Below are 13385 nucleotides of genomic sequence, written 5' to 3'. Positions count from 1 at the left end.
CAAGACGCAAACAATCACCGGAAAAAGGTGATTTCGTCTGCTATCTGTTTTGTTTCCGCGTTCTTTCGTTTGTTCGTTTGTTTTTGCGGTGCGGCCTCGCTCTCATCGCGTTCACTGGAGACTGCGATGGCCGCGATGGGTGTTTTCTGAACGTTCAAATGTCAAATACTGTAATTGCGAGGCGCCCTTCTTTGTTCCTGGACCACCGGGACGGAAGGTAAACGCCAATTGACCCGCTTTTTAGCCCAGTTTATGTCGTCCCTCGTTGAGAATTCAGGAGCGTTAGGCAACAATGTATGACAAAAAAAACAAAAAACGCTGCAGCTTATTCTTTTAAATGTACGACTTTATAAGGCTCACCTCTTACCACTTTCGTGTTGCTGGCACGTCGCCTCGATGGTGACGTCGCGCTGATGACGTCAGGGTGCTCACGTGACGTCATCAGCGTGACGACCGTCGCATGGCACTCTGTGACGTCACACGACACTCTGACGTCAGGTTACACTACGATGTCACGTGACACCGACATCATGGAGTCACGGGGTGTGGCGTCATGTTAAACCGACACCGTGATGTCACACGGGATCTATAAATGGGCTTTGTGATGTACCCGAGAGACTCCGCGTAGGTTTTCCGTTCGGTAAAATCGTACCTCGTTGGTGCAGAGAGGAGCTGAGCCCCGGGGGGTCTCCTTGGAACGACGGTGATGGCCTCTTGACAGCGGACGACTTCTAGTCCTCGGTCTCCGTGGACCGAGAGTCCGCCATGCGGCGCAACACCAAGAAGCTGCTGAAGCTGGTGACGACGGCGCTGCTCGTGGTGCTGTGCACGTCGCTGCTCTTTCGGACATTCGTGAGCTACCAGATGCTGGACTACGTGCCCGGAGGGTCCTTCCTGCCCAGGGCGCCCAGGGACGCCGCCAACGACGTCGCCGCGCCGCGGGTGAGTCGGACGATCCTTTCTTGCCGGAGATGCGCGTCCACCGCCGTTCGGCGACGGACGCGTGCCGGTTTCTGTGGATAGCGGTGGACGGCCGGTGGACGAAGGACGCCGGATTTCGGGGAGTGTGGATGGCGGACGGTGGATGACGGATTCGTGGATAGTGGATTGCGGATATTCTATCCATGGCTCGAGGATGTTGCATAACGGACGGCGGATGTGCCATATTTGTGGTTCACGGATGCCGGATTCGTGGACAATGGATTACTGATTGCGTGCGACGGATGGCCGGTTTTTGCGGTATAGCGGAGGCCGTGTTGTAGATTACCGATGACGTTGGTCGGATTGCAGAGTTGGGCGATGCGGATGTCGGAGTTGCAGACGGCGGATCCCGAATGGCGGAGCCGGGTTAGGGGTTATTGAAGGACGGACGGCGGCCCCTTCTGTAGATAAGGCATTGCTGACGGCGCATGGCAACTGTCTGATTCGGGGACTGTGTATTATGGATGTCCGATCTGTGTAAACGGCGATTTATGAGGGTCTGCGAGGGAGTCACCCGAGCTTATTGAAATTTTGGTTCTGCGAGTAGCCAGCTTGTGTGGAATGGCTATCCCGTCGCAGCGAGGGACACGAAGAGAGAGAGAGAGAGAGAGAGAGAAAAAGAAAGTTTAAAGATCGCCACTGCGGTTCCGTACCGCAGGAATGTGGAGGGGCCACGGCCTCGAAGGAGACAACAACGAAACCTTCAAAGGAAATCGTTAACGCCAAGAAAGGGAAGTTTCGCGGTTTCCCGGGCTTGCCTCTCGTCTGTCTTTAACCTCCTCCTCCTATTTTGACTGGCCATTAGTCTGCTAGCTCGGAAATACAAATTCTTTCTCTCTTTCTCTCTCTCTCTGTTTTTCCCACTCTTTCAAAGCTCGGGTCGCTCCGGCAGCCCGCATCGACTTGTGTCGTTTTGGGATAGCGGCGCAACGATTGTTTGCTTTTTCAGTTCACCATCATCATCGTTATCCTCATTAACGCTTTCATTCGCATAATTTCCTCTACAGGAGGGCGTTTCCTCGCGTATCAAACCGCTTGTATATACGGTTAGAAAGAAAATAGGATGAACTTGTCTTCGCCCTGTAAACGCGTCTTCAGTATACTTCGTGTCTATTTCAAACAGACATTCGAACGTCGTTCTGTATCGCTGTTTGTTCCGGGCGTGCCTCGTGTTTATGACGTCATGGCTTTCGTTGCTTCGCCTTTGTTTCCTCATTGTTCTTATGGCGTGAGGCCTTTATCTCATTGTGCTGTCCAGCGATGATGAGATCACCGGAGCTGGCAGCATCCTTTCAATCTTCAATAAAGTAAAAAAAAAAAAAATAGTGTGTATTTTGTGCGCATCGAGAAAGAAAAAAAATTGTTAAGTCGGACCACCATCTCATTAATTTCGCAGAGTACGAGCATTTCATTGTGCTGTCTAGTGATAATGAAATCACCGGAGCTGGGTCCGCCATTTCAACCTTCAATAAAGTATAAAAAAAATTGCATGTATTTTGTGCACATTAAAATGCAGAGGAAGAAATGGTTAAATCGGACCAGTATCTCATTAATTTATCAGACTGGGAGCAAACGAACATTTCTTCTTTAATTGTTCCGGTGTACTTCAGATTGACAGATTCTGCCGGCGTCTATCCAGTCCTGCAGCGTCATGCACTTCTTGATGCAAATAAACGTTATTATTCGAAATTAGCGATATTTACCGAGTTTGCGCAGCGGGAATCGAGCCCCGGACCTTTTTTCTAAAATCCCACCCCTAACTAAGGCATAGCAAACCGTAACGCACGCAGAATGCATGCTCGACACATATTCTGCGCTCCTCGGATAAGTTATAACGATGGAGACAACTTCAAATTTTAAGGCATGAAATGCTTTTCGTCCAAGGCCCAAAATACTCTCTGTCTGTCCATGCATTTCCCGCTAAATTTAGCGGCGAAAATTGGCGTCGCGCGACTTTGACACCAATTCAGCTTCCAGCTAGATTTGACGGGATAATCGATGTCACGTGAGCTATACACCAATTCAGTTTTCCCGCTAAACTTGGCGGGGAAATGACAACACGTAGTGCGTCGTCTGCTCCCTCCACTTGGGCCGATGTGGCGACATCGGCACCGTCGGTTTCGGGCACGAACTCGCTGGGCGATTTGAACGGAAGGACATCGTCGCGAGGCGGCTAAGGTACCACCTCCGTCATCTCGCACGAGGCGAGATGCTGGAAGATTTCCTGCCTCATACGTTGTCTAAGTTGACGGCAGGATCGTGCGTGACTCTTGTGGGACGAGGCAATTGCTGCTTACCCTATTTACCACCGACCGATCAAAACGACCCTACTCGGCGAGGGCGCCAGCTTCGCGGAGAAATACATGTCGCTTCGAAGGCGCCATACCAGTTGGCATCCCTTCGTTTATTAAAGCGAGCAGGGAAGCGGGCCGAGTCTGGTGAGGCAGCACGGAAGTGGCATCACTCGAGTATTTCACGCAGCGTATCGCATCGATAGTGGTGTGACTGCAGCATTGTCGCTAGACCGCGAAGAAACGCGTACGAGGATTCTGTGGCGTTCCTTGTCGCAAGAGCGAACACTAAACGAACGAAGGGAAGGCAGCGGCGCAGAGGAAGCTTGCGCTGGTCTCGAGGGGACGCGATTTTCCAAGCGAAGGCAAAGAGCCCAGAGAACACGACTGTACAATTTTCACATTGTCACACACAAACTACGACGAGAAAACGCTGTCATCGCTACGATTTTGTAACGCCGCTTGTCTCACTGGCGAGCACTAAACGAAGAAAGAGAAGTGATCGGCACCGCTTTCGTCGGTCTCGTCCAACGAGGCTTACGCGATCGTCCAGGCGGGGGGCACGTCAACGGCGACTAAGTTGGATTGCGACACGATTGCCGAATTCTCACATCGTCGCACAAAAACTACCTCGCACAAAAGCGGATACTGGCACAGCTCTGCGACGTCAACCTGAGTCACTTCGAGAGGTCGGCGTCTTTCGGCGAGAGCGACGTCGAAAGCAGCGCGCGCCGTGTTGAAAAAAATGGTTGATCCCTGGGGACGCCAGTGATGTCAAAGAATCAGTGGAAGCGACTGACCGGCAGGGTGTATCCAAGGTGGCCAACTGTGCTTTGGCTTTCTTCACCAAATCTTCGGTATTACGTTCTGGCCTAGGTAATCTGGAAGCTTCATAACCAACCACCAGGTGATTTTTGGTTATCGTTTCCGTCTAAGATAAGTTTTCTTGCGTTTTCAGACGAAATATTGATCTTTCAGAGGTCCTACCGCTACCCTCGCCACGTCGAAGCAAAGAGATGAGCTCCCGAATTTGGTTTCCGTACCCCTTTAAATACTGCATTCAAAAATTAAAAATAACGCCGTTTTTTTTTTTTTTTTTTTTTGCATTACAATTAAAGACGAAGCTACATATCAGCCTGGTGGAATGCGTCCTTGCGCGGAACAGTTTACGGGCATGCGTTAACTCGCGACAAGGCCACTCTGTCGCTTTCGGGCCAACAACTCCTACACGGATGCTGAGAGAGTCAGACGAGCCGATTTTGTGTTTCGTCCTTAAATGAAACGGCACAGTGTACACCGGTTTGAGCACCCGGCGTTCGTAAAAAGAAGTTAGCGGCATGTTTTTCCCAGCAATAAAAATGGCCTTAAACACTCTTTTTTTTTTTTTTTTGTACGCCGTGGAAGCGGGGTAAAATAGCCGCAGAGAAACGCGAAGGAAATGTCTGGCGCACCGAGCGCGAAGGAGGAGGCAACAAGTCGGACGGGTTCGTTGGTCGATGTCGCCGGTTGTTCTACCAATTCGTACGGGGGGGAAACGGGAGAGGACGGCAAGGTGGCTTCACCTCCGCTCCCGCACTCGCGTTTCTCCGCTTTCCCCCGACGCCGTCGGCGCCCGGTTGACACCGGTTTTACTACCCGACAAAACCGTCTTCCTTTTAGGACTGGTTCACACATTTGCATTGGGGCGAGAACGACTGCGTCGCGAAACCGCTCGATCGCGACCGCTAATGGTGGAAGAACGCAGTGGCGCCTTGTGTCGGGCAGCCACGGAACACTTCCGGCCTGCGGACTGTTTTTACCCAGCGTTCTTTCATGGAGGCTTGGAGAGCAGGGAGTCGAACTCGAGTCTCGGCCGAGCACCGACCCTATACAGTCGTGTCCAGTGTGCGTCCCGCGTGGAGCCTTCGATATTTACGTACGCCGAAAACAGAACTTCGTTATTAAGGCGCCAAATGCTTTTCAACGCTACCCGCCAATCCCAAAACTTTGTCCGTCCGTCCCGTCCGTCCGTCCGTGGCTTTCCCTCTAAATTTAGCGGGGAACTCGATATCGCGCGACCTGTACACAAATTCCGTTTCTCGGCTAAATTTAGTGCCAAAATCGACGTCAGGTGACGACGTCACGGGACATGCAGACCAATTCGGTTTCCCCGCTAAATTTAGCGGGAAAAGTGACGTCACGTGACCTATACATCAATTCAGTTTTCCCGCTAAATTTGGCGGGAAAGTGGCATCATGTGACGTCACCCGACGTGGCGTGACCTATACCCCTTGGGGAAATTGTCGTCACGTGACCTATATATAATATATATATATATATATATATATATATATATATATATATATATATATATATATACACGCGTCAACCCACTTTCCGCTAAATATAGCGGGAAACTTCACGTCTCGCGGCCAAAACCATCAATTCCGTTTTCCCTCGCTAAATTTAGCGGGAGAAAATGGATGTCATATGGCACCTACACTCCCATTTAGTTACCCGCTAAATTTAGCGGGAAAAATTGGCGTCTCGCGACCCAGACGAAAATTCTGTTTCCCCGCCAGATTTAGCGGGGGGAGGAAATCGACGTCACGTGACCCGTACAGCCGTTCAGTTTAACCCGCTATTCCCCCCCCCCCCCCCCCCCCCCCCCCCCTCCCCCCGATTCCCTATGATGCATTTGATCTTTTAAGGGACTTTGAAGATAAAAAGGATGCTGCCAATTTTCGTACTCCGTTTCATCTCGAGTCCGACGGCGGTCGATAAGCTACGCGATCCGAGGGACGCAATCGAGCAGGCCAAAAGTGCGTCGTCATGGCGCTCCTAGTCTGTGTGCGTTTATCACCGAATAAGCCAATCGCGGGGCAGTTGAACAAAACGCTGATCCCGCGCTTTTTTTTTTAGTACGAAAACATTAATTTGTGAATTTTTTTTAATAATTTTTCAATTTTTCGTTGGCATCTCGTTTTTATTGCATAGAAAAAAGATATGTTCATTGTAAGTACAAGAAGAAGATAACCAAGACAAACGCAGGGTTGCGAGTCAACGCTGTGCGACTGTGTTATTTTTCAGTGTGCCTGTGTCCGTGAGTACTTTTTCTTCTGGTGCGCTCTAAAGGCCCGTTCACACTCTTGCGACCTCTTAAAACTGGGTTCCTTAAAACCTCTTACCACGAGAGGACACACTGGCGCCATCTATTTGGTAGCAGTGTAAACTTGACCAGTCCGGCATATTTTCTATTTCTCTCGCGCATTGTCCTTTCATTCTTGGCTCGAAAAACTTTTGTCAACGTTATAAACGAGCCTTTCTTATAGGTATTACGCACATTTGGCCTCGGAAATCCCGTCAAACCTTCGCTCTTGTGAAATGCAGTTCCAGGGTCACTGCATAGATGGCGCCAAAATGCCAGTGTGTTCCCTCGTCCTATGAAATTTTAAGACGTTTTAGCAGATCTCGTCTCTCTCGGTCGTACTTGGTTGGAAGAGTGTGAACGGGCCTTAACGTGAAATAACTATTGTAGGAGACACTGTATCGGAGTTTGAAAGGAGTTTTAATATGTAAGAACCAGGTTGATGCTATTTCTGTTATCACAGTTGCATACCTGAGCGGTATTTTTGTCGCTCAGTTTCAAAATACATTGGAATGATCAGAATGACCGTATATTTCTTGCAGTATGTGAAATACAATTTTTGTTTTCTGCGTTCCGCGTGTGCGTTTTAGTAAGAAATACTGATGTTGTTGCTTGATAATTTTTTTTTCTATGTGCTTGCTTTTGTCTAGCTGTAAGTTCTGATGGTATCATCGAATAAATAAATCAGACGAGCGCCGTGACGACGCGCTTTTGCCGTTGCCTGCTTGGCTGAATCGTTTCGTAACGTCCGCCGTGGTCTGACTTTACGTGAAATGGAGTATGAACCGTTTTTTTTTCGTGGCGGCCGCCATCTTGAATTTTGACGTAGCTGTGTTTGGTGAAAATAGCAAATCACTTTCTTTGCTAAATTGAAGCCGCTAGAATTCAAGGATTTCGTGCCAATAGTTCTACCTTTTTTTTTTAACTGCTAATTTACTTTTTTTTTTGTCCCTTAGCTTAATTACGCCAAATTTCAGCATGGCAACCGTCACAGGAAAACGGTCTATTGGAATTGCCTCCTGCGGAGGACTTCTGCTTTCGGGACGAGGGCAGGTTAAGGAAAGAGGGGAGCGATACGTATAGAAAGGGGAAGCCGTGATGGTCGCCTTCATCAAAGTCACCGAGAGGCGCCCCTACCCTCCCGCAGCGGCAAAATCTCGGCTCGCTATATTTAGTCGCGTTGATTGCGGCGGTTCCTTTTAAATTATACATTTTCTCCTGAGTCCCGCTGCGAGTGCATGCATATGTATCACCGGATCAGGCCGCTCGATTTACCCGTATCCGCCGTCTTTGCAATTTGGGAGATCTACAGCGAGCGAGAGCTGAGGGATACGAGAGAGAGAGAGGGGGGAGAGAGAGAGAGGGGGAGAGGGAGAGAGGGGGGCAGCCGTTGCTCTCTGGTCTAATGAGGCCGAGTGTAATTAGGATCTCTCGCTTACCGGGTTGCAGGACTAATGACGGCTGCGAACCGGTGTTCAGCGTCGACCGCCTCTACTGCGTCTTCCACCACTCGTCCGTCTCTGGTTACGCTCGGCAACCCGTTGAGGCTTCACGCTTCGCTTATTGTCACGCACCGTGACAGTAACCCGCGGTTCCGGATAGAGTCACACTCACGACTATAACATAGGCCGGAATGCGGTTAAACCCTTAAAAGAAACGGATTGTATGATTGTGCTCGGCATGTTATCGACATTTATTTAGAAAACGTGCCCGAAGACGAGTGCACTTTTTGTTCTTCCTCAAGTTAGCTGCTCATTTCCGTAATAGAAATTCCATTGTAGTCTTTTTTTTTTCTTCGTGCAATTACGCCGTTTTTTGCAATATTAGACCTACAGGAAATGCTACACCCAAAGGAAATAACTTGTTGCTGTTTGACTAATCTTTATTTTTAGTATCCGCTCGACTAATAAAGGGATCTAACCTTGTACCTGTTGGAGCGAGTAATTTTTTTTCCAACTGATTGGCGGCTGTTAGTCGCTTAACCACACCGAGACCGCCACGAACGGAGGCTCCGTGTATGTGGCCGCTGGATGGCTATGCATCTCGCAGGTCCGCGCTGGGGAGCCTATGTGCGTGACTGGTTTGGCTGTTGTGTTGCTGGTATTTCTGCGTTGTGTTTGTACGTGGGAGTTCATTGTAACGCATTTTCCCGCTTTTCTGTGTATTTAGAGCTGAATGGCGAGGTAATTAATACCAGCGACACTGTTGTAGAACTTTTCGCTCAACATGGAAAAAACATGCTGTTTTTTTTTTTACAAACTTCAAAACAAAACCTTTTTTTTTTTTGCAAAAGCTCTGTTATTTTTATAAACAGAAATGTTTTTTGACAAACTTCCAAAACAAAAACCCGTTTCTTCTTTTTCTTTTTACAAAAAGTTCTTTTTTTAGAACAAAAACGGTTTTTTTTACCTGGCTGGGTAACATAAATTCCGTCATTTTAAAGGACAAGAACCGAAAATATTATTTTTTTTTAACAAAATTTACGGAAACAGAGAAATAGACAAAACAGATAGTTTATGGCGAAAGAGTTGCCAATCTTTTTCTGCTTATTTTTTTACGCAATAATTTTTTACGGTGAAGGGGTTCAACTAGGTCTAGTGTCCATGCGACTTCCGGGATGCAAATTGAATCAGATATATCAACCAGTCCAATTTTGCGGTGCTCCTGTGCATTCCTAAGGGAAAACGCGCTTGCATTTTGCCTCTTCGCCGGAAAATAACACGGATAATCGTTGTTATTTGAGTCGTACCGAGTAGTCTGGTACCTTTATTAACATTGTAAAAGCGTAACTGCTTTAGTTGCAGACTATTTCTTTACCACTGAACGATGTTAAACCGCTATATTTCAGGCCGAAACCTCTCTTCCAAGGCAGGTATGTAAGACACAACCGACGATTTTAAGCAAAATAAGAATCGAAAGGAATGTAGAGTGTGTTCAAGGTTCGCCAGCATTCCGGTGGCGCTTATATATTGCTGATATGCCCGTCCTGTCACTCTATGAAAATGACCTCGTCGTGCATCAAGCAGTTAAAAACATTCAAAACATAGATTATAAAGTACGTTGGTTATAAAATGTGTTTCTTCTAATTATTTCCTACGCGGGGCAGCTTTTATTGGGCACCTATTAATGATGATCGTCTGCATGCACAAGGTGTTACCGATTCAGCGTTATTGCGCAGTTCTTTGCCTTAAAAAAAAAGACATAAATACCATAAATACATATACGAAAAGAGAGGCAATTAGTGTAATAAGGCCGTTTTAGCACCGTTTTTAATGACTCGAATTCGAAATAAAGCCGCTGTAACTGACCAGTTACTTCGACAGCGTGACTGGGAAATGTTCCATTGCGCATAGTACGTACGAATTATTCGTGATATTGGCTCTTATAATCGAGCGCAGCGAGAAAACGCACTCTCTTTTCCCCATAGAAATGCATTACCGGAAGTCAATCTCCGACTGGTTGCATGTCTGTTTCAATTTGCTGAGGCACGCTAGGGCCAGTTGAACCTCTAGCGTAAATTATAATAACTCGATGCTATTTTTACTTCGAGTTCGTAGCACCGGTTCGAGCGCCCGGCTGTCTGCTCGGCTCGTATAGGGACGTTCGTGTCGCCGAGCGCTTATCAGCGGGGATCCGCGCGGTTGTTGTTTCGTTAAAAAGTAATTAAATTAATCGTTACCTACGAATGAAAGAAACGCGTTATCGTCCTACGTTACCTCAAAGTAAAAAGAACGCGTTACAGTTACCGATAAAACGTAACGCACGTTACTTTTGCGTTACTTTTTATTTATAAATTTAAACGTCTCGCTCTTTTCAAGAAACATTGCGCCCTTGGAGAAACTGGATATAATCACCTTATTTTTTTTTTTACGATTACGATTTTTAAGGTTTGTGGGAAGAGCGCGAGAATTTGTGACTTGGCACCAGGAAACAGTAAAACAATTGAGGTGTAATCTTTTTGAAGTTTTGGGAAGAAGGTGTAACGAGTGACGTAACTACGGTGCCCGATGTAAGTCACGTAAATACGTTATTCGTTACTGTTTTGGAAACGTAACGAGTACGTTACTATACGTTACCGAAAAGGTAAGGCGTTGCCTGTAACGCGTTAATGCTAACACTGATTCTATGCATTATTGTAGGACTTTTGAGATGGAAGGTCGCTGGTAATGGGCCTGGATGGATTGATGGATGGGTGAATCCGGCTGAGCCCTTTGGATCGGGCGGTAGCTTACGCCACCTACCGAATGCCTCTTTCGAGTAATGAGCGCCGTCTGGCGAGTTGTCTGCGAACTACAAATGAAGGGCAGCCCCACAGGTTTCCGCCGGACAGAACACACATCGGCGTCGTGCTGTTGTTTCGGTCTTCGTTGCTTTTTATGCCCCATATTCTGCCGATACTCGAGAAAGAACCGTCACCGAAAGACGAAAAACGCTGAAAGATATAGGTGCTGACTACGTTGGTCGGGCGAGACTTAATAGCCTCTCAAATGCCGACGACAGCGGGAAGTAAGGCAAGACAAGAGGGTGTTCGCAAGCGCAGAAGCTTACTGGAGAAAAAAAAAAAAAAAAGGCTCACTGAATCTTTTTTTTTAGCAAGCTCTGCTCAAGATTGTGAGTGTTTTGCGAGTCCAATGCTGCCATCATTTAAAGGGGGCCGAGGGCCCCACAAGCTGCGTTTGTAGCTTTTTTCCTCGGCCTCCTCCATTCTGTAGGAAATGGAAACCAATAAAGAAAGAAAGAAAGAAAGAAAGAAAGATTTTGTTGTTGTTGTGTTGGGGAAACATTAATCGCAGTGTTGTCCGTTTCCGCACGTCAAACGTAACGCCGAGAGCTGGTATACATCCTGCGCACACGCTGCACCGTTCCTGCCTATGCGGGTAGAAACCACGGGAGAGGAGGACGTCGGAACACCGAGTTCTGGTTGAATGTTTAGGTTACATTGGCCGTTCGAACGCATTCGAATGTGAACGTCGAATGCTGGACGGTGGCGTTCGAAGAGTGAGATGAAGACAAAGGAAGCGATAGCTTTCGTCTAGCCACTAATAATTCCAACCGGAGATCGGTGTTTCGAGGTCCCATCTTCTCCTCGTTCTCTCGAGTTCCACCTGTGCACAGTAATACCGGGCTCGGTTCTTTTTTGTAACTCCTGTCCCTTGTTTATTGGACGAACCCGGAAACGCGGGAGCAAAGCGCACCTCGCGCTCCCTGACCCCTTCCTCTTGCGGCGCCTTTACGACATTGCGTCTGCGTGGCACGTGCGTTTGACGTTTCGGTATCGGCGATTACTTACACAGAAAGAGAGGCAATTTTCCCGGGAAGGAAAGGGGGGGGGGGGGGGGGGGGCGACCACTTGTGCCCAGATAAGGCCTTATCCGCTAACGGCGAGCTAAAAAGAGCAGCAACACGGAACGCGCGCGCGCAGGGCCAAATATATAAATAACGTTCCGGGCAAGACATTCTTCGGTTGGATAAACTTGTTTATGGCCCTTGTCCTCAAGCCTTTTCCCCCTTTCCCGCCCTCCCCCCCTTTTTTCTTTCTTCTCTTTTTCTAGTTTCTGATTGTGGAAGTCAGGAGTGGGTCGTATAATCGAGTACCGGCTTCACCTGGTTCGAACGTTCACTTTTTTTTTTTTTTTAATATACTCATTTGGCCCGAAAAACCGTAGCAAAAAAAATGTTAGGGATTCTGTTAAGCGTTTTTAATTTCCCTACCTCTATGGTGAAGTAAGACACATGCGCATTTCATGTCAATTCTCCATCGTTATTGTTCTTGTGGTTGTCCTGTTGACGTGTGTATTGTTATCATGTTGACGTGCGTGTTGAAACCCTCACGTTTCAAACGAAAAAAAAGCCGTTTTTTCTTTTCTTTTTGACAGCCAGATTTTTGTAAGTTCCATACTTTGCACAAACTACAAAGTGTCCACAAAATTAGCCTTTTTTTTCTTTCTTGAGATGACAGCAGGTATAAATTATTTAAACTGAAAACATGGACAAAAAAAGAAGAAACAGCGTCACCGGCATGCGGAGCTTAACGTCGCACACCGCTAAGCGCGTTTTACTCACTTGCCTAAAACAATCTTGTGCAGCTTGTTTCTTTACGGAGCTTGGTTCTGTAGCCGACACACAAAGCCGGAGGGGCTGAATGCTTCGCGCGGTATTTCCCGATCGCGCGCGGGGCACAAATTGAACACGCGGGCCTTCGTCATTGTTCGGCTTGGACTCGAGTTCGATTGGTACTTCGCCGACTGAACACGAGCACCAATCGAACTCTGATACAGCGTCCGCCTATTAGCCCCGTGCGCGACCGAAAGCGTCGCTGTGGTCGGCCTTCCACGATTGGCCGAACGCTGACTATGACGTAGGAAAGGGGATTTATCATCGACGGAAATAAGAGGAATGAAAGAACTTTAATTTTGACGGTGTTGGCAGTGTTGCTTTAAGAGCTCAATGATTTCAAGCTTCCACCGTGCTATTTACGAACACCATCGAACTTGTTTTAGCAAGGTAATGACGTAACAAGGGGGAACCATAGGAGGGCGCCACCAAAACATCTCGCCGCTAATATATATATATATATATACCTCAGCCGACGCGCTGCTTCAGCAACACGAACCAAGAATTCATGTTGTTGTTCTCGCGGGTGTAGTTCTCAACTGAGCCGCTAGGCGGCGCGACGGTTGAGTCTCCTCCCTAGAGAGCCTAGATTGAAAAGAGGGTCCATCTGAAGTCGCAGAGAGCGTTTGCGATTTAATGGCGGTCGCCTAACTCCTGCGGAAATTGGTCCCAAGTGCGCATGCGTTTTGTTATCGTGTGGTGGGGAGTAATGCAGGCGGAAAGGACGAGTACGCTAGCAGGCGGTAAACGCTTTCGACACCCCCTCGCAGCTCGTATTGCAATCTACGCTAGGTGACTCAAGCTACCGCCCGTTACAAAGGGTATAACAATTAACATCCATCCGTGCATCCATCTAGGCTCTCTACTCCTCC

At 47.8% G+C, this 13385-nt stretch overlaps 1 protein-coding gene across 2 annotated transcripts in view; it reads left to right on the top strand.

Annotated features, from left to right (window-relative positions):
- Nucleotides 1–13385, top strand: part of LOC8031807 (putative polypeptide N-acetylgalactosaminyltransferase 10) — a 280882-nt gene that overhangs the window by 33192 nt on the left and 234305 nt on the right. For both annotated transcript variants that reach the window (XM_042289876.1, XM_042289877.1), the window contains exon 2: nt 666–942. In XM_042289876.1, the coding sequence (XP_042145810.1) occupies nt 766–942 (177 nt within the window). In that variant the 5' untranslated portion in view covers nt 666–765. The remainder of the gene's footprint in view (nt 1–665; nt 943–13385) is intronic.

The sequence above is a fragment of the Ixodes scapularis genome, unplaced genomic scaffold (genome assembly GCF_016920785.2).
Source record: "Ixodes scapularis isolate PalLabHiFi unplaced genomic scaffold, ASM1692078v2 PGA_scaffold13__105_contigs__length_92229423, whole genome shotgun sequence".
Classification (NCBI taxonomy): domain Eukaryota; kingdom Metazoa; phylum Arthropoda; class Arachnida; order Ixodida; family Ixodidae; genus Ixodes; species Ixodes scapularis.
Note: the sequence above shows the minus strand (reverse complement) of the source record. Positions and strands in the feature narration are given on the sequence as shown.